Here is a 26,376-nt window from a genome sequence, read left to right as displayed (position 1 = left end):
TGAGAAAGAATTCAGTAGCCTAAAAATCCTGTGTCTTCCTTTCCCTATAGTCAGCTATAAGGACGGTACCGATTGGTATGAACCAAGAAGGAGATTGTGGAATGACCCCAATCAGCTGTGGAAATGGCAAACTGAGGCAGTGGCTCATTGACCAGATTGACAGTGGGAAGTACCCTGGCTTGGTGTGGGAGAATGAAGACAGAAGCATCTTTCGCATTCCTTGGAAACATGCAGGGAAACAGGACTACAACAGAGACGAAGATGCTGCCCTTTTCAAGGTAACTGCTCTAGACCCCCAAATACTGGAGGCTGTGTGTTACATCATGGGCTAGCGACTAATGTGTCACACAATATGCATATGACTGTTATGGGGAGAGAAGAAAACCAGTCTTCTGATGAAGTGATTTGCATGGGGGGTAAAATCCCTTATGGTGACACATTTCACTGCCCTTTCTCACTAGCCTGATGCATAAAATGACTGAGCCACCAAAACTTAAACCTTTAATATAGTTTTATAATGTTCAAAATTATGACACTAAAATGAATTAATGGAGGGAAGGAGGTGCACTGTTAGTTTTACCAGGATTGCATTTTTTTGTTAGTTAGCAGAGTGCCGTGATCTGCAGCTGCTGCTTATCAATAGCCCTGGCTATGATAGAAGGAGGAAACAAAACATCGACTTCAAGCCTTCACTGCCAAACCGCCCCCCCTAATTCCAGGCAATATTACTGCTACAAATACATCCACATGACTGCCAATATCACTGCTAATCCACTATCCTCTCATCAGCCTCCTGATGGTCCTCTCCACCTAATTCCAGGCAATAGTAATGCTACATGTACCATCAATAGAGATCTTGTGTTTTCTCCAGGAGTATACCGTAAGTTATCATAAACTGAAAAGGTGCACAATAGACATGATTAAATTGCAAAGATTTACTTTTGGACAACTCTGGATTTGAACATAAAGTATAAACAATGTGTTTTTGGTGGTTTTCAATGTGCTTTAAAGGGAACCTAAACTCTAGAAAAAAAAATGAGTTTCATTTACCTGGGGCTTTTACCAGCCCTCTGCGGCCGCACTGTGCCCTTAATGCCACTCCTGGATCCTCTGGTCCCCCGCTGGCAGCTAGTTTCGTTTTTTGCCGACTCAGAGTCGGTGGGCCACAACGTGAATCATTACACGCGTTACCGCGGTAACAGGACGCTATAGCGTCTTGGTACCCCAGTAACGCGTGTAATGATTCGCGTTGCTGCTCGCCGACTCCAAGACGGCAAAAACTAGGGTTTAGGTTTTCTAGGGTTTAGGTTCCTTTTAAGCAACTTTTAACACTTTATACAATGCTGTAACACGTAAAAACAAAAATATGTATTAGCAAAAAAAGAATAGTGCATTTTGTACATGAGGACAACTTTGTATGTATGGGACAATTGTAACTCAAGTGTTGTTAAGTAGGGGGAGATCTGTATATTTTCAGCAGCTGATTTGCCGTATGTAAACATGCTGCAGTACAGGCTAGTGATAGTGATTGAGTCCATTCTTATCCGGCAGTTTAGTATATTACTGTTTGTGGCTTTTAATGGATTCCGTTTTATGTGAATTTGTGGTTTGTGGTACAAGCTGTACACTCAACTTTCTAAATCTATAAGGAAATAAGTGAGATTGCATCTCTATGTGCTAACCTGATGTCCATTCAAAATGCTGGAAGTTGCCTTACTTTAACCTCCCTGGCGTTTTGATTATTTCCAGATTTACGGTCTAAAAGCCGTGCAATTTTTTTTTCACAAGCTTTTAGACCCTAAAAACAAGAAGAAAAAAAATACCACAGAAAGATCTGCAGCAGCTCCTGCATATAACTCACTACAGCTCAGGATTACTGCTCAGAGGTGCGGATTTCTGTCCCGAGCCTGACTCAGGATTACCGCTAAGGAGGTTGTTTGCTCATAAATAGTCCACAAATGCACTGCTTTTAAGTGAACTGACCTCCCATGCAGATTGATTTACATGATGCCTCATGTCTTAGCAATGAAAAAACATAAGCTACTTTTACTTTTTTGCCCTTTTCCTGAACTAGGAAGTGGAACACTGTATAAATTAGTCATCAAAGAAATAGGAAAGTATATTGCAGCAGTGGCTGAGGGGAACAGTGGCCATATGTTTGGTTTCCATGCATTGTATGTATTTACTATTTATTTAGCCCTAACGTCATCTGCAGCTCTTCATGCATGTCTTGTCATTAACTATCCCTCAGAGAGGCTCCCAATCTAATCTGGTTTGGGCTCCAGGTTTTAACTACATGGAATGTTTATTCTTTATATATTGGCTATGCTGCACTTTCAATAAGTGGTTTCAGCATTACTTCCCTCATTTGCCTTATCTGAACCACTTTCTGATGCCTAACCCTAACCTTCCACTTTACACCATGCCTAACTAAAACCCTCCTTCATACCTCCTAACCTTTGCTTCTCCTTTTAGCTTCCAGCTAAACCCAAATTTGATGTCACTGATTTCTGAAGACACATATGTTGTTTAGTGTAAATTAATATTACTTTTGGCATTGCATTTTTAAATGAAACACATCTGTGTTATAACTGTCCTTGCCTGCAGCAGTATGCGTAACAATACAGATGTAAGACCACTGCACATTGCTGGTTTTCTGTTCAGAAAGTGGTGGGGTAATGATATCCCATTTCCTATGAACTACAGATGTGCTGCAGTTCCAGGCACATTTGACCCACGAAAAGGGTATTTTGTCCAGCAATTTGCTTCTATACACTTTACATTCACTAATCACCCTATTAGAATATGCCTTGCTCTATGTTGGGTTTAGTTGGGCTCATCAAACCCTCCTCTCAAATGCTTAGCCTTAAGAGACATTCACCTAACATCATCTTCATTTTGACTTCATTGCATTGGTTTCTTCAGCACTGGGGCCCAGCCCACCACACCTCTGCTTATGGATTTTCCCACTCAATCTTATCCACAGCCATTGCACAGATGAACCTTCAGAGCCGAGTGTTGGTGTCCAATCCACAGCCTCACTTCCATTCACAACACTGTAAAAGAGTGCTAGCTCCCAGTGCACTAATGCTGTCTTCAAATATATGTGGAATGTGTAAAAAAAATATTTTAAAGAGAACCCGAGGTGGGATTTAATTATGTTAGTGGGGCACAGAGGCTGGTTGTGCACACTAACACCAGCCTCTGTTGCCCCATGGTGTGCCTCCAGGACCCCCCCTGCGCGCCGCTATACCTCCCGCAGTGCTAGCGACACACAGCGTGTCGCCAGCACAATGTTTACCTATGCCTGTCTGTTAGCGCCGCTCCCCCACCTCCTCTGTATCGGAACTACCCGCCCGCATCACTTTCCTCCAATCAGCGGGAGGGAAGAGACGCGGGCGGGAATCTGAAGATAGCATTCTATCCAAGCATCCAGTTATTGTGTTAGGCCCCATTCACACTGGTACTGAAAACATTCTGTTTAGCGGAATGAAATGGAACTGATCCAAACCGATGCAAACGGATCCTGTGCAAAGCAATAGCATCTATTCACATCTGTCCATTTGGTCCATTCCAACAAGCAGAGTGCAACTTTGGGTCCTGCATGATTATTCCAGATTGAGTAGTGGACCAATTAAAATACTCCCTGGGGGAGTATACTGTCTGCTGGCATTTCTTCTGTGCAGAGGACCCAGTGCAGGGGTGCCAGTAGTAGCAGTGGAACGTGAATGTGATGGTGGCAGGTACTGAGGGTAGCGACCGGAAAGTGGAATGGAAAGACCAGATGAAAAACTGATGCCAAAAGTAACAAATGGTTCTGTTTAAATAGAAAACAGATCAGTTTTTTATCCAGGACAGTGTGAACTTAGGCTGTTTTAGGCCTCTGTTGTAGCTTTGAGGCAATAAGTACATACTACAAGCTGCAGCTTCACAACATGGAAACATTCCAGTTTATCTCTAAAATGAAGCTGTGTTCCTTGGAATTCTTGTTTTGCCGAAGTGGATGGTTTAAATGGTCATGTACATGATGATGACAAACAAAATGGACAGAGGGAAGCACAAGGCCAATCTACAAACCAATCCAGTGCACTTCCTCCTTACCCTGTCTGTGACCATTATCAGAATGCACACCGCTCATGCTGGTTTGTACTTGGTGCACATGGATACATTTTGTTAGCTTCCTTGTGGTATTAGCTAGATGCACTATCTGTCCTAGGAGAGGATGTCAGGATAAATGCTCCTAATCTTTGAATAGATGTAATACAATGAATGCAATATATGTTTGCATGTCTGCACTATGCATGTTACAGGACCAGAGTTAGGGCACCTACTGGAGTACCTCTGCGCGGTGTTGGTGACTACGCAAGAGAATGTATTTTTTATATTGAGACCCCGCTTTTAACTTCACTGGATGGGCACCGGCAAATCGCCCTGCTAAAGCAAATTTCCTGGTGCCATAGATTACTATTCCCCCTCCATGCCGCCATGAATTCAGGGGTAAGATGCAATTCAGCTGCCATTATTTTTTGTAATTTAGGTTCCTTCTTTTACCAGCAGCCAAATTACTCTTTGAGCGCTGCTATAGCCGTAACTCCCACACGTCTATGGCGGGCCCAAAATGGGCGGCGCCCTTTTCACCTGTCTCGTCCTGGATGTTTGATTTCTGTGAATGCATTTATATGAACATTTGCATGTGAGTGTGCAAAGCGTTACTGACTGACCAATCTACAAAGCAGAGTTATTGCTGGTATGCTGTGTATACTCACTGATAATTACCGTATATCATCATGATTTTAGAACTGACAAAATATTACACACACACTGTAGATAAACATAGTAAATTCCCCTTATAATTGATGATATTTTGTTATTGCAAATGAACGCAAGCAAAAAATTCTATTTCTTTCCACCTCCCACATGAACTGTCCTAGTCACTAGTCAGTGAGTCATTTACCAGTAGAGGGCTGTCTGCTTTTCTAAGTACTTTTATCTTGAGGCTTTACATTGGAATAGGTAACAGAATTATCTGATCACAGGGAGACTGTAATGTGGTATGTGCTTCCTGTGTGCTGCATGCTTTCCAATTGAAACTCGCTTTTACTGAAAAATGCATGAAGTTTAACATTTACCAAATCAAAGGCAGGGAAAAAAATGAAGCTCTGACATGAATTAAGAATTACTGAAAATGAATGTTACCAGGAAAATGACAGAAGAAAAATATCACGTAGTTTGAAAATAACATTCTATAAATTCTAATGCATTACCATGCAAGTACCACAGCAAAGCTCTGTCCTTAGCAGGAAGCTACTCAATGTACAGCTGACACTGGTCAAAGCAGGTCATTTGGGCTGGTGTGCTGCGGTAAAATGGGCACCCCATAGACCACAGTGTTATTTGCAGCTATGCCAGTACCCAGGCGGAAACCTGTGCGCCACTGGCACCCGATGATTACCGACAGGTAAAAATTACCAATATTTTACTATTATAATTACACAGAGCACAGTAGTAGAGTATTAGTAGGGATGATCAATGGGATGCAAATATTTCTACAGAGGTGCCAAGCTATCAATATACTCAGAGCTGTGAGATACTCCGTTCGTTTGTTGCCTGATGGGGCGGGATGTTTGCCCGTGAAACGCGTTGCACTTTTATGTAGGAGTATGTGAATAAATTGTGAATTTTTTTTCTACAATCAACAGCGATTTTTTGTCTGTTTGTGTGTGGACGGTCCACCACCGCCACCTAAACCGTTTTAAACCTTTTATCTTGTTTTATCCTACTGGCGCCTCTGTATCCTTGCATAGCAAATATTTCTAAGTTCATGCAGGATTATGTAAATTATGTAAATTTGTATGGAAATATATGCAGCTTGAAAATGTTCAAGCTGCTTACATTTGTATGCAAATTTACATAATCATGCATTAACTTGGAAATATCTGAATCTCATTGATCATTCCTAAATATTGGTAATTTTACTGATATTCTACTATCGGCTATTCCCGACACTTAACCACTTGAGGACCCACCCTTTACCCCCCCTTAAGGACCAGCGCTGTTTGATGGGATCTGTGCTGGGTGGGCTCTGCAGCCCCCAGCACAGATCAGCGGGCACGCAGAGCGATCAGATCGCCCCCCTTTTTTCCCCCCTATGGGGATGATGTGCAGGGGGGGTCTGATCGCTCCTGCTGGTGGCATGTTGCGGGGGGGGGGCACCTCAAAGCCCCCCTCCGCGGCGACATTCCCTCCCCCTCCCTCGCCTACCTGTCCCCCCAGTGATCCGGGCTGCACAGGACGCTATCCGTCCTGTGCAGCCAGTGACAGGACGTCCTCTGTCACATGGCGGCGATCCCCAGCCGCTGATTGGCCGGGGATCGCCGATCTGCCTTACGGCGCTGCTGCGCAGCAGCGCCGTACAATGTAAACAAAGCGGATTATTTCCGCTTGTGTTTACATTTAGCCTGCGAGCCGCCATCGGCGGCCCGCAGGCTATTCACGGAGCCCCCCGCCGTGAATTGACAGGAAGCAGCCGCTCGCGCGAGCGGCTGCTTCCTGATTAATCAGCCTGCAGCTGGCGACGCAGTACTGCGTCGCTGGTCCTGCAGCTGCCACTTTGCCGACGCACGGTATAAGCGTGCGGTCGGCAAGTGGTTAAATTACCAGGGCGCCCTTTTTCCATGTATGCGACTCTGACTGCTTCTGTAAGCATCAACTGACGGCATGATGTCCCTTACGGTATATGTTTGACAAGGTCTGTTGTATTACTTAAACACTGAATGTTCATATTTCACGATAGAGATTGAAGTAATGCAGGGGCGCCTCTAGCCATTTTGTCACTCCAGGCGAGAAAACCTGTGGCGCCCCTGCCCCCATGAAAATAATTGCGGCAGCGTTTCACCAAGGTATAATTGAAATGCGGCAGCGTTTCACCAGAAAATAATCGTAATGCGGCAGCGTTTTACCAGAAAATAGTCATAATGCGGTAGGATTTCACCAGAAAATAATCGTAATGCGGCAGGGTTTCACCAGAAATTACACTTATTGTGGCAGCGTATCACCAGAAAATATGCTATGCGGCAGCATTTCACCAGCAAATATACACGTAATTTAGCTAGAGAAGGCACAGAGAGACACAGCGGCAGCTGCCTGCAACTTACACTGAGCAGATGCAGCAGAAGCAAGTAATAGAACGATAGGGATGGGTTGGGGCTTAATTTGAGGGTGGGGCTTAATGCTGCAACATGGCGCCCCAAGGACCAATGGCGCTCCAGGCAATGGCCTGTACTGCCTATGCTTAAAACCGCCCCTGAAGTAATGGCTGGAGGAGGTGTGGTGATGAACCCCACAACCGACACCCTTGCCTTGTGTGTTGTGGGTGCTAAATTGGAAGCTCCACCCCAATCTGACACAGGCCATAAAAGTGAGATCTATTTTCCTAAGGAATAAATACTGAAAACAGTCTTGTACTGTATTGAAGAAAACACTTATACCGAAAATTTACAGCCATAATCTCCACATGGAAGCGCCATACAATGTGGGCTAGAGATGTAGAGATTTCTAGCACATCCTCAAATAGAGGATTCTGATGACAGATTACAATCTGGTCTAGCAAATCCTCTTCTTTTGGGTTACACAGCCCTGTGTTTTGTTCAGTTATGGGTAATTAGCAAAAGAGGTACAGATGACATGATCCTGGGATGATAGAGCAGAGAATCATCTCCTCTGATGATGACTGCAGCTGCCCTTTGCCTGGCATACAGCAGCACAATACAGCAGTGTGAACTTTACAATGGAATCTTCCATGTTTCATAAGAAGATTATTCTTTTCTGCAGCACTACAGCATGCAGTGATGTACTTAGAAGCATCATTATCATCATCCTACCTAATAAAACCCCACTGTCCCTGCGTCCCCTGTTCCCGTGTCCGTGCTTTTTGCCAGCGCGCATGCAAGGCACACGGACGTTAAAAACAGGAGGACGAGTGCAGGGGAGTGCGGGCAGGCGCCATTGGGAAGGGGCTCGCGCTCCAGCCCTAGCTCCCATTTTTTTAACGGGCGGGCTAATTAACTAGTTCTGTTTATAATTCTGTATCTCAGTTTGAACAGCGCTGACATAGTTAGACAGTTGTTTAATAATCTGCACACTAACCTCTTGCAGAGATCAGATGGTTGCTGGGCTGAACTCAGCTATACAAGCAGCAATAGCACACACACGCCAGCACTCCAGATGCATATATGATGCATATATGGTCATGTAGTTTTATCCATAGCACTGTAAAGCCAGAGTTTTGGGGCCACCAGGATTTTATCAATGCAGTGACAGGGCTGACAGCATGTTGTGAACTACTAGCCTTGGCATAGAAACAAATTCATGTAATTAGTCTTTATATTAATTAATAATAATACATACTCCATATATAAAAGCAGTGCAAGCATAGAATTTATGAAATTTCCTATGATGGCTGCCAGCTCTCTGTAGCATGATGTAGATTTCTGCATGGTACCTTGGTGTGCCCATTCATTATGTTGCATGTGTTTATAATGAGGAGTTCTCCCAGCGGGAAATTTGAGCAATTCCCCAACTCTTCCCTGCTACCCTAACAACCTATACTAGACCATTCCTAATCTGACCCAGTGCCTTGTGCCTGACCCTAACCTCAGCCTGTTACTTACACTGATTTCCCCATAGCCATATCCTTACATTTTCCCTGATTAATGCCTACTTTAGGTTCACATATGCCTAACCCAGACTTCACCTCTTTAAATGATTCCCAACCTACTGTTAACACAAAAGTAACCAGTGGTTTAACACCTTGCAGCCAGTTATAAACTGTACACTTTCCTGCTTCTACTAGTGGCTAAAATAGTTTAACACTCAAAAACTAATCAGGGCCGTTTCTGATGCTCTAAGCATGGTAAACTATCATTTAAAACTGAATAAAGGCCCGTTTCCACTAGCCGCTGTGCGTCCTGCGAGACGTGTAGCGGCACTTCCTTCCTGTACGAGTACGTAGCCAAATTCTGGAAGCCGTGCCATGCCCAGCTATGGGATTTGCTGCCTCCCGCACGAAAAAAAGCTGCAATGCCGGCCGAATCACTAAGGCAAGCAATTCGGACGAAGGCAGCATTATCCTCTATGGCAGAGTTTCCCCACGCAATTTGTTTGTGGAGAAACTCTGCATATTCGGCCTGATTTCCACAGCAGTGGAAATGGGCTCTAAAGGTGGCCACACACACAATACAATAAAATGATCCGATTTTACAGTAATTCGATAAATATGATCGGATCTCCCTAAAAATTTGAAAGCTTTTTTTTTTTTCATTCATTTTTTCATTCAACTGAAAAATCCAATCGGATTTCCCGGTTTTTTTTCGTTTTCTATTGATCCGGAATGCTGGAAATATTTCTTCAATTTTTCCTAAGATTGTATGGTGTGTGTTAGATTGTCAATTTATTAATATACACACCCTAGCAATTTTCTCCAATCATTTTTATCATAATTGGGGGAAAATTGAACATACGTGTGTGGTACATTGGTCATATTTTTGAAATGTTACAATCAGTCAGAAAAATTGATTGCAATTCTTAAATTGAACAGATATTTAAAAAAATTGTATGGTGTGTGGCCACCTTTAGACTACATACTAAGCAAGCACCCTTAGATCCTGAGAGCCTTCCTTACCACTACTGCCCTGATAACTGATCTGCACATTGTGCATCAACATAGCCCTGTGTCTGATGGAACTCTAAGGGCTCAAACCCACTAGCAGCCTTTTCTAAGTGCTAGTGATTTGAAAAGCTCTTTCTAATGCAATGCTATGGAGGATTTTTATAAAATCACATCACTCACGTGGGATCGCACCAAAATGTTACATTCGAAAGAGCTTTTTAAATCGCAAGTGCTTAGTAACGGCTTAGTAACGTACTGCTAGTGGGTTCCAGGCTTAAAGGATACCCGAAGTGACATGTGACATGATGAGATAGACATGTGTATGTACAGTGCCTAGCACACAAATAACTATGCTGTGTTCCTTTTTTTATTTATCTGCCTGAAAGAGTTAAATATCAGGTATGTAAGTGGCTGACTCAGTCCTGACTCCTGACAGGAAGTGACTACAGTGTGACCCTCACTGATAAGAAATTCCCCTTTTTATCTCTTTCTTGCTCTCAGAAGCTATTTTCTGCTAGGAAAGTGTTTCATATTTGGAATTTCTTATTACTGAGGGTCACACTGTAGTCACTTCCTGTCTGAGTCAGGATTGAGTCAGCCACTTACATACCTGATATTTCAATTTTTCAGACAGAGAAAGAAAAAAAGGAACACAGCATACTTATTTGTGTGCTAGGCACTGTACATAGCCATGTCTATCTCATCATGTCACGTGTCACTTTGGGTATCCTCTAAGGAACAGTTTAGATTAATGGTTTTCTAGCAGTTCTGTGATGTGGTGCACTGAAGCTTTACAACCATTCATCCAATGTCCCCCATACTTCTAATGGAATCAACTAAATGCACAGGCATTTGTCAATCTCAAGGCTTGATTGCAGTTCTCAAACACTGATGGAAGTGTCTAGCACACAATTCATGTGTGGGACTGTTGTAATGGACTTGCATTGGGACGCCAAGTGAATGCTTATGAATGCATTTTTGCATGTCTATTATTATTATCATAATTATTAAATATTTATATAGCGCCAACATCTTCCGCATCGCTGTACAGAGTATATTGTATTGTCACTTAACAGTCCCTCAGAGGGGCTCACAAGCTAAGCCCTAGCATAGTACATATATTGAACACAAACTCACGTTTACACTTGCACACATACTTGAATTAATTTGCCTACCACTCCATAGCATGATCTGCCATTGTGTGTCTTACTGCTAATTACCTGTATCAGGGAAGCCCCTTAATGGGCAAACCTGTTGGCTCCCCCTCCCCCCACCCACCCCCCACAAAACTAGCTCATCCTTCTGCTCTACATCCATCTGCACCGCGTATTCCTGCATGTCACGTGGTGAGTTCACCCAACATGCAGAAAGATTGGGGGAGATAGAACCACAGCAGCCTGTAAACACTGCTGCGCTTGCACTGCGCTTTTAAAAATCGCATGTGTTTTTTAGTTGTAAGGTCATTTGAAAAATCATCAAAATGGTGAAACCTGTACACACTGGTGCGATGCGTTTTTTCTATTCTCATGAAGGTTTTGCGATTTTCAAATCGCATGCGTTTTTAAAAACACAGCGCAAGCGCAGAAGTGTGTACAGGCCCTTAGGAGAGTGCAGAGAAGAGAAGACTCGGACGCTGGAATTAGGTGAGTTACTTACACACATATCACTGGTCTGCTGTCCCTTTACACCCCCCACCTTCCCCCCTGCGGGCAGAGGGCAAATGCCGGCCATGAACACAGCCGCTCACAGACTGCAGCTGAGGCCCATGTCTGTTGCACTGCTAAGGCCCCAGACTGATCTCTGGTCTGATACACGTGTCCCTCTTGTGAACACAATAGAAGTCAGTGATGCCCTGACTTGTATTGTGTTGTTTGTCACCCCTATTATCATTGTTGGTAACCTTATTTATTGTCCAGCGCTGCGTAATATGTTGGCGTAATATAAATCTAATAAATAACAAAAAATGATACAAATAAACATATCTATGCACATACACATACATAGGTACATTTACGCCTTGCTAGGCATATACACAAATTGGCAAACAAGCATACATATACTGTACACACATACATACACCTATCACACTCATACATCCACAGGCTCACACAACACAAGCATATACACAGTTAAATAAAACAGCAGGCACCACTCCACCTCCACCTGTTGCATGTCTTCCCCAATATCCAACTTCCTCTTCATTCCCTTCCCTGAAGCTGCCAGAAGCCTCCATAGCAACAGAATTTCTTGTCAGATGGCACCTGTAGACCTAGGCCTATGGCACCTGATTATAAATCTTGATTCCAATTCTATTCTGAATTATGATGACCAACAAGATCTGTTGATTTGTAAATATACTGTATATTCAGTTGTGGAGTGGGATTAGTAAAACATTTGTGACTGATTAATACTGTATAAATGTAAGTTGTGTAGCAGGGCACCTCTCTCACCACAGTTCTCCATGCTTTTGTCACACTATATAGGCCTGGGCACTTTTTAAAGGCAAATTTCGAGAAGGCCTTGACAAGCCTGATCCCCCTACATGGAAGACCAGGTTGCGCTGTGCTCTGAATAAGAGCAATGACTTTGAAGAACTGGTGGAGAGAAGTCAGCTGGATATATCTGACCCATATAAGGTGTACAAAATTGTTCCCGAAGGTTCAAAAAAAGGTAAGACATCTTCCTCTTACATGTTCCAGTTTCATGTGTGACCACAGGAAACCATAGACAGGACAAATTGTCTCCTTATCGGCAATTACTTCCTTAATAGTTGTGAGTGACCACAGTGCAGTGAGAGAATAGGGAAGGTCTAAGTATTGTTATGACAAGTCGTGCATTGGGTGTTTTTTTTTTCAGTAAGCACCGCCCACAGTGTGATGTCAGCGCCTCACAGCACTGAGGTCCTGACATTGCACTGTGGGAGCCTTGTTGCATTGTGGGAAATGACCGCTGTTTTCAACTGCCAAAAATGCAAGCACCATCCCCTTCCAGTGACATCACCTGCCCGCAGTAAAAATGTCACCATGTGATAAATATCAGAATGTAAAACAGGGAGAGGAAAGATTTTACAATGAGCAAACACTGACATATACTGACATTTATACATAATTATTGTAAAAAAATTAAGCACTTACATTATTTTCACTGGCGTTCCTCTGTAACTCTCAAAGTGGGGCTGCTTCAGGTCATGTGACAATAGCAGATTTTGTACAGTAGATGTACCATTATTATTTGTATACTCTTTTTGCAAAGCAGCCATATGGTGTATTTATGCAGAAATGAGTGTGGGATTGGATAGTAAGATAATACATAATTCCACTGTTGTCTGTAGTTAGTTTCAGGGCCATATCCATGCCAGTGTTTAGGATGGACGGTGACATGGAGAAATGTGTTATATTTGATGAACTACACCTTTCCTAATTCAGTCCTGTCAGTTAATTTGAGCTGTGCTAAAAATGTGTGAGGACCTCGGCCCTTGGGGACTGGAGTTGGACAGCCGTGAGTCGGGGATACTTTATAGATGATTTTGCTAAGATGTGACATGTTTGTTTAAATGTTGTAATATGTAACTTATAGGAATGTCTTTTTACCACAGGAATAAAGCAGCTTGGCTCAGAAGATACACAGCTAGTTGTAAATCATTCATTCGCTGTACCACAAGCTTATACATCTCTGCAGCCACACACTCAGGTATTTATACCATGGAGGTAATGTATGTTAATGTTGCCAGGGGCAAACGCAGGATTTTTAAGGGGGGGGTTCCTGAAAGGTCCAGAAGCACGTATGTCCCGAGTGCTTCCGAATACAGGTGGCTCCATACTGCCCATGCACAAAAGTGCGCTGGCGTATTACGGAGCTGCCTATCTTTGGAAGTACTCAAGGACACAAGTGTTTCTGAGGGCTTCTGGTAGCAGCAAATGTGAACTGGGTACAGCGCTGGAACAACTCCCCAAGAGAGGAACAGGAGATAGACTTAGTTTGGACAATTCAGTGGAATATGCTACATAGTTTCACATAGCGCAAGCGATACCCATATGATGCAGGGATATATGCATCTGCGGAAGATGTCGGCGCTACATAAATACTAAATAATAATATTTTGCCTCACCAGGATTGCACTTTTATTTAGCTTTCCTGTATGACAACAACACACAGCCAGCTCTAGGGGAAGAGGGAAACAAAGGTGAATGAAGGAGGCTGGTGCACACCAAGAGTGCTTCTGAGCGTTTTACAAATCAACATTGATTTGAAAAGCGCTTGGCTAATGTTACCCTATGTGGGTGTTCCCACAGCAGCGTTGTGATTTTTCAAAATCGCAGGTATACTGCATGTAGCATGTTTTTGAGCAATTCATTCAAAAATCGCTCTGAAAATCACTTCACAAAATCACACTCACAAATTGCTAGCGATTGCTATTGTCATTTTGGCGTTGCACTAGCCCAGAGAGAGGAGTGGAGAAATTGAGAATAGCCTGAGATGGAGCAGAGAACTTATCTGTATTGCAGTCCCACATCAGACAGGCTACTTGCCTGTAATCGAACTCCTGTCCCTGTCAGTCTCTCACACAAGTCAGAAAGAAGCCCTCCTGGAGTCTAGGGACTGTCAAAAACTTTTCAGCTTGTTAAACACCTTACCCACACATGCAGTCATTATAACAATGGGGAGAGACCAGACAGATGTTTGCCCACAGACCCTGAGTCCAGGCAAGCTCTGCATCATGCTGTGCATATTTACCAGCTTGCCTGCACTCTAATTTCATCATGTCTGACACTTCTGTGCTGTGGAGAGTCCAGGACTCCATAATCAACATTCTCTCACTGCAGGCTGCATCTTCTTGTGAAGAAAGCTGGGCTGCCTCTCTCATTCTATTAGCTGGAGGGAGGCACCAGAAGTAAGAAGGGAGGGAGAATGAGGCTGTTTATATTATGCGGGCTTCCCTGGCTGAATACACAGCTCAGTGCAGGGGGGAGGTTCCAGACACCCGGAATAGCCCCCTGAGTTCGCCAGTGGTTGCATGGAAAAAACAGGTTGCTCAATAGAAGCACAAGTTTCACGGTATACTATGGACATAGTTATGCCTTTCAGTGCAGGTCCTCTATGTTAACACCCTGCAAGGGCATGACTTGGTGTATAGTGTGTAAGCATACTCCAGTTTTAAGCTATATTGAAGTCAACTTTGACACAGTGTTCACTAGGGACCCTCTCACACAGGAGGCTGCTCCTGTACAAATGCCTTCATAGCACTCAGCACAGAGGCAGAGTCGCATCTGAGGCCATGGCCATGCTTTTATATTGCACTTTTCTCCTGTCGGACTCAAAGCACCAGAGCTGCAGCCACAAGGGCACGCTCTATAGGCAGTAGCAGAGGGAGTCCTGCCCAAGGTCTTCTACTGAATAGGTGCTGGCTTACTAAACAGGAAGTGCTGAGATTTGAACCCTGGTCTCCTGTGTCAGAGGCAGAGCCCTTAAAGAGAATCTGTATTGTTAAAATCGCACAAAAGTAAACATACCAGTGCGTTAGGGGACATCTCCTATTACCCTCTGTCACAATTTCGCCACTCCTCTCCGCATTAAAAGTGGTTAAAAACAGTTTTAAAAAGTTTGTTCATAAACAAACAAAATGGCCACCAAAACAGGAAGTAGGTTGATGTACAGTATGTCCACACATAGAAAATACATCCATGCACAAGCAGGCTGTATACACCCTTCCTTTTGAATCTCAAGAGATCATTTGTGTGTTTCTTTCCCCCTGCATTTCTCATGCACTGAAGTGTCAGGCTGCTCGTTTCTTCATGCAAACAGCTTTGCCCTTGTTTGTAATCCTCAGTATGTGAAAGCCCAGCCAGCTCAGAGGACGATTTATCCAGCTTGTAAAAGATAAGAGAGAAGAGAGTAGCTGCTCTAATCTATATAATACACAGGCAGTGTGCATAGAGGGGCCTGGAAGGGGGGAGTTCATAGCAGAACCATAACACTGAAGAACTTGGCAGACTTCCAGACACAGGCTGACAAGTCTGACAGGGGAAAGATACATTGATTTATTACAGAGACTGTGATAGTAGAAAGTGCTGCAGTAAGCCAGAACACATTAGAATAGCTTTTGGAACTTGTAGGATGATAAAAAACAGGATGCAATTTTTGTTACGGAGTCTCTTTAACCCCCTTGGCGGTATGAAAAATACCGCCAGGGGGCAGCGCAGCAGTTTTTTTTTATTATTTTTTTTTTAAATCATGTAGCGAGCCGAGGGCTCGCTACATGATAGCCGCTGCTCAGCGGCATCCCCCCAGCCCCGCCGATCGCCTCCGGCGATAGGCGATCAGGAAATCCCGTTCAAAGAACGGGATTTCCTGGAGGGCTTCCCCCGTCGCCATGGCGACGGGGCGGAATGACGTCACCGACGTCAGTGACGTCGGGACGTCATTGGGAGACCCGATCCACCCCTCGGCGCTGCCTGGCACTGATTGGCCAGGCAGCGCTCGGGGTCTGGGGGGGGGGGGGGCGCGCGCCGCACCGGATAGCGGCGATCGGGCGCGCGGCGGCGGCGATCGGGGTGCTGGCGCAGCTAGCAAAGTGCTAGCTGCGTCCAGCAAAAAAAAATTAAGTAAATCGGCCCAGCAGGGCCTGAGCGGCACCCTCCGGCGGCTTACCCCGTGTCACACACGGGGTTACCGCTAAGGAGGTTAAAGAAGAACTATCGCGAAAATCTTAACATTTAAAACACATACAAATAAGAAGTACGTTTCTTACTGAGTAAAATGAGCCATAAATTACTTCTCTCCTATGTTGCTGTCACTTACAGTAAGTAGTAGAAATCTGACATTACCAACAGGTTTTGGGCTAGTCCATCTCTCCATAGGGGATTCTCAGCATGGCCATTATTCTTTATAAAGACACTCCCTGAAAAAGATTTATACAAAGATGCTGACCAGCCTCCCTGCTCACTGTACACTTTTTGGGCAGTTGGACGGAACAACTGCCATTCACTAAGTGAATCTTGAAAATAAAGAAAACCCTGTGAACCCCCCATCAGGAGATGGGCTAGTCTAAAACTTGTCGGTAATGTCAGATTTCTACTACCTACTGTAAGTGACAGCAACATAGGAGAAAAGTAATTTATGGCTTATTTTACCCTGGAAGAAATGTACTTCTTAATTGTACGTTTACATATATTTTAATTTTAAGATTTTTGCGACAGAGGTCCTTTAACCACTTGAGGACCCACCCTTTACCCCCCCCCCCCTTAAGGAACAGCGCTGTTTGTTGGGATCTGTGCTGGGTGGGCTCTGCAGCCCCCAGCACAGATCAGGGTGCACGCAGAGCGATCAGATCGCCCCCCTTTTTTCCCCCCTATGGGGATGATGTGCAGGGGGGGTCTGATCGCTCCTGCCTGCAGGCAAAGCCCCCCTCCGTGGGGAAATTCCCCCCTCCCTCTCCTACCTTTCCCCCCTGGTGATCCGGGCTGCACAGGACGCTATCCGTCCTGTGCAGCCAGTGACAGGACGTCCCCTGTCACATGGCGGCGATCCCCGGCCGCTGATTGGCCGGGGATCGCCGATCTGCCTTACGGCGCTGCTGCGCAGCAGCACCGTACAATGTAAACAAAGCGGATTATTTCCGCTTGTGTTTACATTTAGCCTGCGAGCCGCCATCGGCGGCCCGCAGGCTATTGACGGAGCCCCCCGCCGTGAATTGACAGGAAGCAGCCGCTCGCGCGAGCGGCTGCTTCCTGATTAATCAGCCTGCAGCTGGCGACGCAGAACTGCGTCGCTGGTCCTGCAGCTACCACTTTGCCGACGCACGGTATAAGCGTGCGGTCGGCAAGTGGTTAACCAGTACACTATCCAGCCACAGTTGTTTTGCAATAAATAAGTCATATTTGTCTGTATAAGAAGAGTACACAGAAGCGTAGAAGGAATTGTTTACATTATGATGCACGAGATGAAGTGACCCCAGACCATGCAGCATTGTGTATAGCTGAATGATATTCAGAGCAGTTACTACGGATGCTTGATGCTTCTTTTTACTTCTCCCCTAATGAAAGCATAAAAGCTGCCTCTTCCTCTTTGACAGGTGCCACACTTTATGATGTCTCATGAGCGGAGCTGGAGGGACTATGCACCAGAGCAACCACATCCTGATCTTCCTTACCAGTGTGCAAGTGTCCCCTTTGCAGCACGCAGTCACCTATGGCAAAACACTTCCTGCGACAACAGTATGTACCTAGCTTTTACTTCTTACTCTTTACTTGTGTTGATCTGAGAAACTTAACTGAAGAAAAAAACAGCCTGTTAGTTCCAGTTCACTAGATTGTACTGACGGTTTCATAGTGCAGATCTGAGGCGTTAAAGCTTTTTCTATATCTGTACTCTTTATGGTTTTGTTAGGGGTTTATAAAAGAATCGTGATTTCTGTTTGGCCAGCTATATTTTGAGTAAACTGGAGGCTCATTTGCAGGGCTGTGGAGTCGGAGCAATTTTGGGTACCTGGAGTTGTAGTCGGTGGTTCCAATAAACAGAGGAGTCAGAGTCGGATGCGGTTTGAACCAAATCCATAGCCTTTGTAAAATTTAGACTAAGGCACCGTTTACACTTAATCAGTTGGTATGCGTTAGTGTGCGTTAGTATGCGTTGGTATGCGTTTTTTCCATTCAATAAAAATTATTGGAATTGGTATGCGTTTTTTCCATAGCAGTGCATTGGGAAGAAGATTTCAGTGTGAACTGTGCCATAGGAAAACATGGACATTACTTTGAAAATCAGTTTTCTTTCAGTTATAACTGAGAGCAACTGATTAAGTGTAAAAGGGGCCTAAGTATTCTGAGACGAGGAGTCGGAGCAATGTTTGGGTACCTGGAGTTGGAGTCGGGGGTCTCATAAACTGAGGAGTCGGATGATTTTTGTACTGACATCACAGCCCTGCTCATTTGGCGCCCCCTGGGTGTGCCTATCCTGAAGTTATGTGATGGCACAGTTGGCAGCTTCTGACCCATGCGTGTGATATGTGTGCGTGTATATATATATATATATATATATATATATATATATATGTATGTATATATATATATATATATATATATATATATATATATTACTGTTTTGTGCACTGTACAGAGTCTATGAACAGTTCACCCTCATCTCCCCCTGCTGGTGTCCTCCTCAGGGTTTATTAGACTAAGTTCACACTACATGGGGGTGGGGGAACAACAACAGCGGAAAAAAGTGGACATGTTGAGAGATCCTATTACAGTGGCTTGCAAAAGTATTCGGCCCCCTTGAAGTTTTCTACATTTTGTCACATTACTGCCACAAACATGAATCAATTTTATTGGAATTCCACGTGAAGGACCAATACAAAGTGGTGTACACGTGAGAAGTGGAACGAAAATCATACATTATTCCAAACATTTTTTAGAAATCAATAACTGCAAAGTGGGGTGTGTGTAATTATTCAGCCCCCTGAGTCAGTACTTTTTAGAACCACCTTTTGCTGCAATTACAGCTGCCAGTCTTTAAGGGTATGTCTCTACCAGCTTTGCACATCTAGAGACTGAAATCCTTGCCCATTCTTCTGCAGTTTTCAGATCTTGCCACAGATTCTCGATTGGATCTAGATCTGGACTTTGACTGGGCCATTCTAACACATGGATATGTTTTGTTTTAAACCATTCCATTGTTGCCCTGGCTTTATGTTTAGTGTCATTGTCCTGCTGGAAGGTGAACCTCCGCCCCAGTCTCAAGTCTTTTGCAGACTCCAAGAGGTTTTCTTCCAGTTCCAAGTTTGCCCTGTATTTGGCTCCATCCACCTTCCTATCAACTTTGACCAGCTTCCCTGTCCCTGCTGAAGAAAAGTAACCCCAGAGCATGATGCTGCCACCACCATATTTGACAGTCGGGATGGTGTGTTCTGAGTGATGTGCAGTGTTAGTTTTCTGCCACACATAGCGTTTTGCATTTTGGCCAAAAAGTTCCATTTTGGTCTCATCCGACTAGAGCACCTTCTTCCACATGTTTGCTGTGTCCCCCACATGGCTTGTGGCAAACTGCAAATGGGACTTATTATGCTTTTCTGTTAACAATGGCTTTCTTCTTGTCACTCTTCCATAAGAGCCAACTTTGTGCAGTGCACAACTAATAGTTGTCCTATAGACAGATTCCCCCACCTGAGCTGTAGATCTCTGCAGCTCGTCCAGAGTCACCATGGGCCTCTTGACTGCATTTCTGATTAGCGCTCATCTTGTTCGGCCTGTGAGTTTAGGTGGACGGCCTTGTCTTGGTAGGTTTACAGTTGTGCCATACTCCTTCCATTTCTGAATGATCGCTTGAACAGTGCTCCGTGGGATGTTCAAAGCTTTGGAAATCTTTTTGTAGCCTAAGCCTGCTTTAAATTTCTCAATAACTTTATCCCCGACCTGTCTGGCGTGTTCTTTGGACTTCATGGTGTTGTTGCTCCCAATATTCTCTTAGACAACCTCTGAGGCCGTCACAGAGCAGCTGTATTTGTACTGACATTACATTACACACAGGTGCACTCGATTTAGTCATTAGCACTCATCAGCAATGTCTATGGGCAGCTGACTGCACTTAGACCAATGGGGGCTGAATAATTACGCACACCCCACTTTGCAGTTATTGATTTGTAAAAAACTTTTTGAATCATGTATGATTTTCGTTCCACTTCTCACGTGTACACCACTTTCACATGAAATTTCAATAAAAGTGATTCATGTTTGTGGCAGTAATGTGACAAAATGTGGAAAACTTCAAGGGGGCTGAATACTTTTGCAAGCCACTGTATAAGTATAGGATCTGTTAAGGCATGGTGACCTTTCCATTGTAACTGTTGTCTATTGTTTTTGGTGGGGTGATGGAGCATGACTTTTCTGGCCACTATACAGAACAGACAGAAGTCAGAGATGTCACAATAGCATTCGACCAATGAACGTACGTTAACAATGAGACGATCACATATCAGATATGCTGTTACCATCTACAGCACTACTCTGGAATAGAGTCAGCCTATATGGGTGTGAGTGATTATCTGCATTTTATTGTTTTGGGATGAGTAAAGTATATCCAGGGTATTCCACATAACCTCCGATTCCCCAATAGAAGCTCACCATAGAGTAACCGATATACATTTAATAAAAAAATATGCCCTGGTGTGTCATGATGAAGGTACAAGATACAAGATACAAGATACAAGATGGATTTATTCGCCAAGTACGGTGGTGCCGTACTCGGAATTGCTTGTGGTACACATGGCTTGGGCAAGTACGTAATGACGGTTGTACATTTCACATATATACAGCGACAATTACACATGTAAATGCTGTCAGTATGTGTAATTGTATTGTATTGTATCATGACACACCAGGGCATATTTTTTTATTAAATGTATATCGGTTACTCTATGGTGAGCTTCTATTGGGGAATCGGAGGTTATGTGGAATACCCTGGATATACTGCTCTTGCAGTTATCAGATTTATGGATTATACTTGGCACATTTTGATGAATGTATGTGGTCTGATGAGAGGACTGCTATAAGCATGCAGTGAAGGCACCATCACAGTGTCTGCACTCTGGATATTTCAAGATGGAAGGTAATGGGCACTTTTTGAGTTGTGCTGGGACATTTGAAGGAACTGTTAATGCTTTGTGACAAAAGCATTAGTCCTGAAGGAAACCTGAAGTGCAATGAATATGGAGGCTTCCATACGTATATCTTTTTACACAATACAAGTTGCTTGACAGTCCTGTTGATCTCCTTGGCTGTGGTAGTGTCTGAATCATACACCCAGTGGCGTAGCTAAGGAGCTGCGCACCTTGATCAGTGGCGTAGCTAAGGAGCTGTGGGCCCCGATGCAAGTTTTACAGTGGGGCCCCCCTGCACTCTATACATAACAATTTATACGGTGCACCAAAACCTGCCAATGGCAACTACAGTGTCAGAGATGCAAGAAGGGAATGGGGAACATTTTGTTAATGATTACCACTATCCAAAGTATCTATAGAAGTCATTATTATGAGCACAAGACCAATGTAGAGCTAATACTGTAGTTGAGGGAGGGCTTCTCTGGCCCAAGGGCCCCAATGTGGTCGCTACCTCTGCACCCCCTATTGCTATGCCCCTGGCCTTGATTTACAATGGGGCCCCACAAGTACTCTATACATAACAACAACAGAGGTACTAGAAGGGGATGGGAAACAGTGTGTTGATGATCACTACTATTCAAAGTATCTATATAAGTGATTATAATGTGCACAGGACCAATAGAGAGCTAATACTGTAGTTGAGGGAGGGCCCTTCGGGGCCCCTCTGGCCCAAGGGCCCCGATGCAGTCGCAACCTCTGCAACCCCTATTGCTACGCCCCTGCCTACACCTGAAACAAGCATGCAGCTAATCTAGTCAAACTTCAGTTAGAGCATCTGATCTGCTGCATGCTTGTTCAGGGTCTATGGCTAAAAGTATTAGAGTCAGAGGCTCAGCCTTGTTTTAAAGAAAATAAATATGGTAGCCTCCATATCCCTCTCACTTCTGGTGTCCTTTAACCACTTGAGGACTCAGCCTTTACCCCTCCCCCCCCCCTTAAGGACCAGCGTGTTATTTTATGATCTGTGCTGGGTGGGCTCTGCAGCCCCCAGCACAGATCAGGTTGCAGGCAGAGCGATCAGATCGCCCCCCCCTTTTCCCCCCCTATTGGGAATGATGTGCAGGGGGGGTCTGATCGCTCCTGCCTGTGTGTTGCAGGGGTAGGCACCTCAAAGCCCCCCTCTGCGGCAAAATTCCCCCCTCCCTCTCCTCCCTCTCACCCCTGGTGATCGGGGCTGCACAGGACGCTATCCGTCCTGTGCAGCCTGTGACAGGCTGTCCTCTGTCACATGGCAGCGATCCCCGTGATCAGCGGCTCGCAGGCTATTCACGGAGACCCGCTCCATGATCTGACAGGAAAGGGCCGCTCACGCGAGCGGCCTTTCCTGATTAATTAGGGAGGCACCTGGCGACGCAGATGTGCGTCGCTGGTCCTCCAGATACCACTTTGCCGCCGCATGGTATGAGCGTGCGGTCGGCAAGTGGTTAAGCTTGGCGTACAAATCTGTTTTAAGGTGTGTGTATGTGTGTGTGTGTTTAGAATGCTTAGTATGAGGTCATTATCATGAATGTGTACTGTGTAGTATTATTATTACTGTATTACTTAGCACAGTGGTAAATGCATGAATGAGCACTGTGAATATAGTACATATAGTGTAGTATTAGATTTGGTTGAGATGTGAGGCATTTGGCTGTATGCAGTGAATTACCAGCCAACCACAGCACAATGGTGAGACCTATGAAGTGTGGGAATGCTGTGATCTTTCTAGTGCTAAGTAATTTGTGCTGGTTTCTTTTCTTGTATACACATGTGTAGTGCTCAGCATATGAGTGAAATCTTACAAATTAGTAATATCAAAACTTTTTCAAAGCAGGCTACCAAGTCACAGGCTCTTTCTATGCATGCCCACCAAGTGAGTCACAAACCTCTGGACTACCAATAGAACCAAGTATACGATCTGGAGAGGCTATTGCATTATCAGGTAAAAAGGCCTAATAGAGTATTCAGAATGTAAATGTTCTGATCATTATACAAATAAATTAGGAAGCTGGTTCTTTAACCCCAGGTAGAATGGCAGGACCATTGATGCATAGTTACAGGGCCCTTCCACACTTGGGCGGTGCGGTCATTTTACCACACCCCACCGCAGGGCAATGAAAGTCTATGGGGATTTTCGCACTGCCGCGGTACGGCGTGATGCCATGGAAGTGACATTTTTGCTACATCCCCAACGCTTGGATAGACCTACGTTACCGTGCGGTTATGCGCCGAGCTGCGGAATAACGAAAGTCATGTACGTCTATGGCGACGCAGGGATGTTAAAAATGATCGCGGCGGTATGGTGCGCAAGCGTACTTTTTCCAATACACTTCCATGCACTTCCGTATTTCTGAAACAGGAAGTGAGTGCAAGCGAGCGTCACTTCCTGTTTGGCTGTCGGCCAGTAGGGGATTACCATGCCAATATGCCTGTTTTTGGTGATGCGGCCCCTGGGCCTTATTGCACTACTGCCGCCAATCCTCAGTCTGAAACTGGCCTTAAAGTGAACCTCCGGACTAAAAATCTACTCAGCAGAACTGAAAAGACTTAGGACTTGATTCACAAAGCGGTGCTAACCTACTTAGCACGTCTAAAGTCTTTAGATGCGCTAACCAGGGTGCTAAGTAGGTTAGCACCGGATTTCTCAATCAGATCGTGCGCTAACTTTGTGCGCGTAAAGTTTTACGCGCGCAAAGTTTTACGCGCGCTAAGTCCCATAGGCTTTAATGGGCACTTCGCGCGGTGCGCCCTGTGCTCTGTGCAGTACGCGCGTAAAGTTTTACGCGCATAAAGTTTTGCGCGCGTAAAGTTTTATGCGCGAAATGCTTGTTTAGACGTGCTAAGGGGGTTTTTACAGGCGTGCTAACAGTTAGCACCGCTTTGTGAATCAAGCCCTTAGTGTTTCTTTAACAGTTTCACAGCATCAGAGCTTTGTTTTTCTTACCATAGCATCATTTTTAGCTGCATTTTTAGCTAAGCTCCACCCATCAAAGAAAACTGCCTGGGCTTTTTTCCCTGATGCTGTACAAAGCATGATGGGATTTCCTATGTTGTTATTCACGTTGCCTAGCAACTGGGAGGGGTGATCAGCACACAGGACAGTTGGAACTGTGTCTCATGCTCCCTGTCACCTCCTTTCAACCAAAAAGATGGCTGCCACAATAAAATTAAACATTTGCCTGTTCTTTTAACCACCCTGGCGTTCTATTAAGATCGCCAGGGCGGCTGCAGGAGGGTTTTTTTTTTATAAAAAAAAAACGATTTCATGCAGCCAACTTTCAAAGCCCACTAGAGGGTGCTCCCGACGCATTCTTCTGATTGCCTCCGGCAATCAGAAGTAACAAGGAAGGCTGCAATGAGCAGCCTTCCTTGTTTGGCTTTCCTCGTCGCCATGGCGACGAGTGGAGTGACGTCATGGACGTCAGCCGACGTCCTGACGTCAGCCGCCTCCGATCCAGCCCTTAGCGCTGGCCGGAACTATTTGTTCCGGCTGCGCAGGGCTCGGGCGGCTGGGGGGACCCTCTTTCGCCGCTGCACGCGACGGATCGCCGCAGAGCGGCGGCGATCAGGTAGCACACGCGGCTGGCTGCGTGTGCTCCTCTTTATTTCATCAAAATCGGCCCAGCAGGGCCTGAGCGGCAGCCATCGGCGGTGATGGACGAGCTGAGCTCGTCCATACCGCTAAGATGGTTGGGTGGGTAAGATATTATATTACCTATCTATTTTAATTAACATAACTAATGTAACTTAATGAAAGTATGTTTGTTTAGGCTGAAGTTCCTCTTTAAGGTCAACAGTTAAAGAATGTATAAAATAAAGCATGCCTTAACAGGGGATCTTTTAGCCCCAGATTTATGCTTCGGATGTACAAGACTCTCAGGATACCCAATTCTCAGGCGAAGCTTTGAAAAGTTCTGTTGTTTCACTATTTGCAAATCTTTTACAGACCTAATCAGCCTCACTGTTCACATGACAAAACACGTTCACCTGCCATTCATGCTCTTGTGGACTAAAGCAAAAATTACAAATAGGAAAAATATCAATTTTCTATCCTTTCTCTTAGAAGAGAACTTCCACTCTCGGCATGTAAGATGACATTTTGTGCCAGTGTAGTAGGATGACTATGATAAGAGTATGGAAAGAGTGTTAATTGTATGTTCATATTTATATGGCTTTTTAATGCATACAATTTGTGTTTGTATTCATTAAAATGCCGGTGTCCATGATGGCAGCACTGCAATGCAGAAATCCAAACAGCATGTGGAAAAAAAGCTGCAAGGTTTTGCAGTAAAAAAGGCATTAGTTGTAAATGAATCATTTTATTAACATGGGCTGGCTGTTCTAACATGGTAAAATGCAGCTGATGATGTAAATGCCTATAGGAGGTGAAATGGCTAGCATAAGACATATCCAGGGTAAAGTATTGAGCATCGTGTCAGCACTTTAGGATAGGGAAAATAGGAACATATGAATGATTGAGGAATGCAGCACTGCTTTTCTGCAAATGCTAAATCCGACTGAGCAATTTGGAATGCAGATTTTATTGATAGTCCTGTGGATCAATAAAGGACACCTTAAAGGACACACGAGGCGAAAATCAACTAATGAAATAAACAATTGTATCTATCTTCCTTCTCCTAAAATGCCTTTTTAAGATATTCCACAGTTTTATTTTATTTTTAAATCTACTTTTTAAGTTTTAACTGTTTTATTGTTTTTGCTCAATGACACATTCATTGAAGTATGCCAGAGCTAAAATCTATGAACTATTGACCCTTTTTATCTCTTTCCTGCTCACAGAAGCCGTTTTCTGCTAGCAAAGTGCTTTATAGTTGGCATTTCTTATCAGTGAGGGTCACGCTGTAGTCACTTCCTGTCTGAGTCAGGACTGAGTCAGCCACTTACATACCTGATATTTAACTATTTCAGGCAGAGAGAGAAAAAAAGGAACACAGCATAGTTATTTGTGTGCTAGGCACTGTACATAGCCATGTCTATCTCATCATGGCACATGTCACCTCGGGTATCCTTTAACCTTTTCCCGACCGTGTCACGCCGCCGGGCGGGACCGCGGCGG

The 26,376-nt window shown here is 44.4% G+C and overlaps 1 protein-coding gene across 2 annotated transcripts in view; it reads left to right on the top strand.

Annotated features, from left to right (window-relative positions):
* The window catches only part of IRF4 (interferon regulatory factor 4), a 48,392-nt gene that overhangs the window by 15,291 nt on the left and 6,725 nt on the right, over window positions 1-26,376 (top strand). The window contains exons 2-6 of one of the 2 annotated variants that reach the window (XM_068234604.1): window positions 51-278; window positions 12,151-12,337; window positions 13,263-13,357; window positions 17,739-17,880; window positions 23,134-23,241. In XM_068234604.1, coding sequence (XP_068090705.1) covers window positions 78-278; window positions 12,151-12,337; window positions 13,263-13,357; window positions 17,739-17,880; window positions 23,134-23,241 — 733 coding nt within the window. In that variant the 5' untranslated portion in view covers window positions 51-77. Of the gene's footprint in view, window positions 1-50; window positions 279-12,150; window positions 12,338-13,262; window positions 13,358-17,738; window positions 17,881-23,130; window positions 23,242-26,376 lie in introns of both variants that reach the window. The other variant, XM_068234603.1, reaches the window with a different exon arrangement.

Source organism: Hyperolius riggenbachi, chromosome 5 (genome assembly GCF_040937935.1).
Source record: "Hyperolius riggenbachi isolate aHypRig1 chromosome 5, aHypRig1.pri, whole genome shotgun sequence".
In the NCBI taxonomy this organism is placed as follows: domain Eukaryota; kingdom Metazoa; phylum Chordata; class Amphibia; order Anura; family Hyperoliidae; genus Hyperolius; species Hyperolius riggenbachi.
Note: the sequence above shows the minus strand (reverse complement) of the source record. Positions and strands in the feature narration are given on the sequence as shown.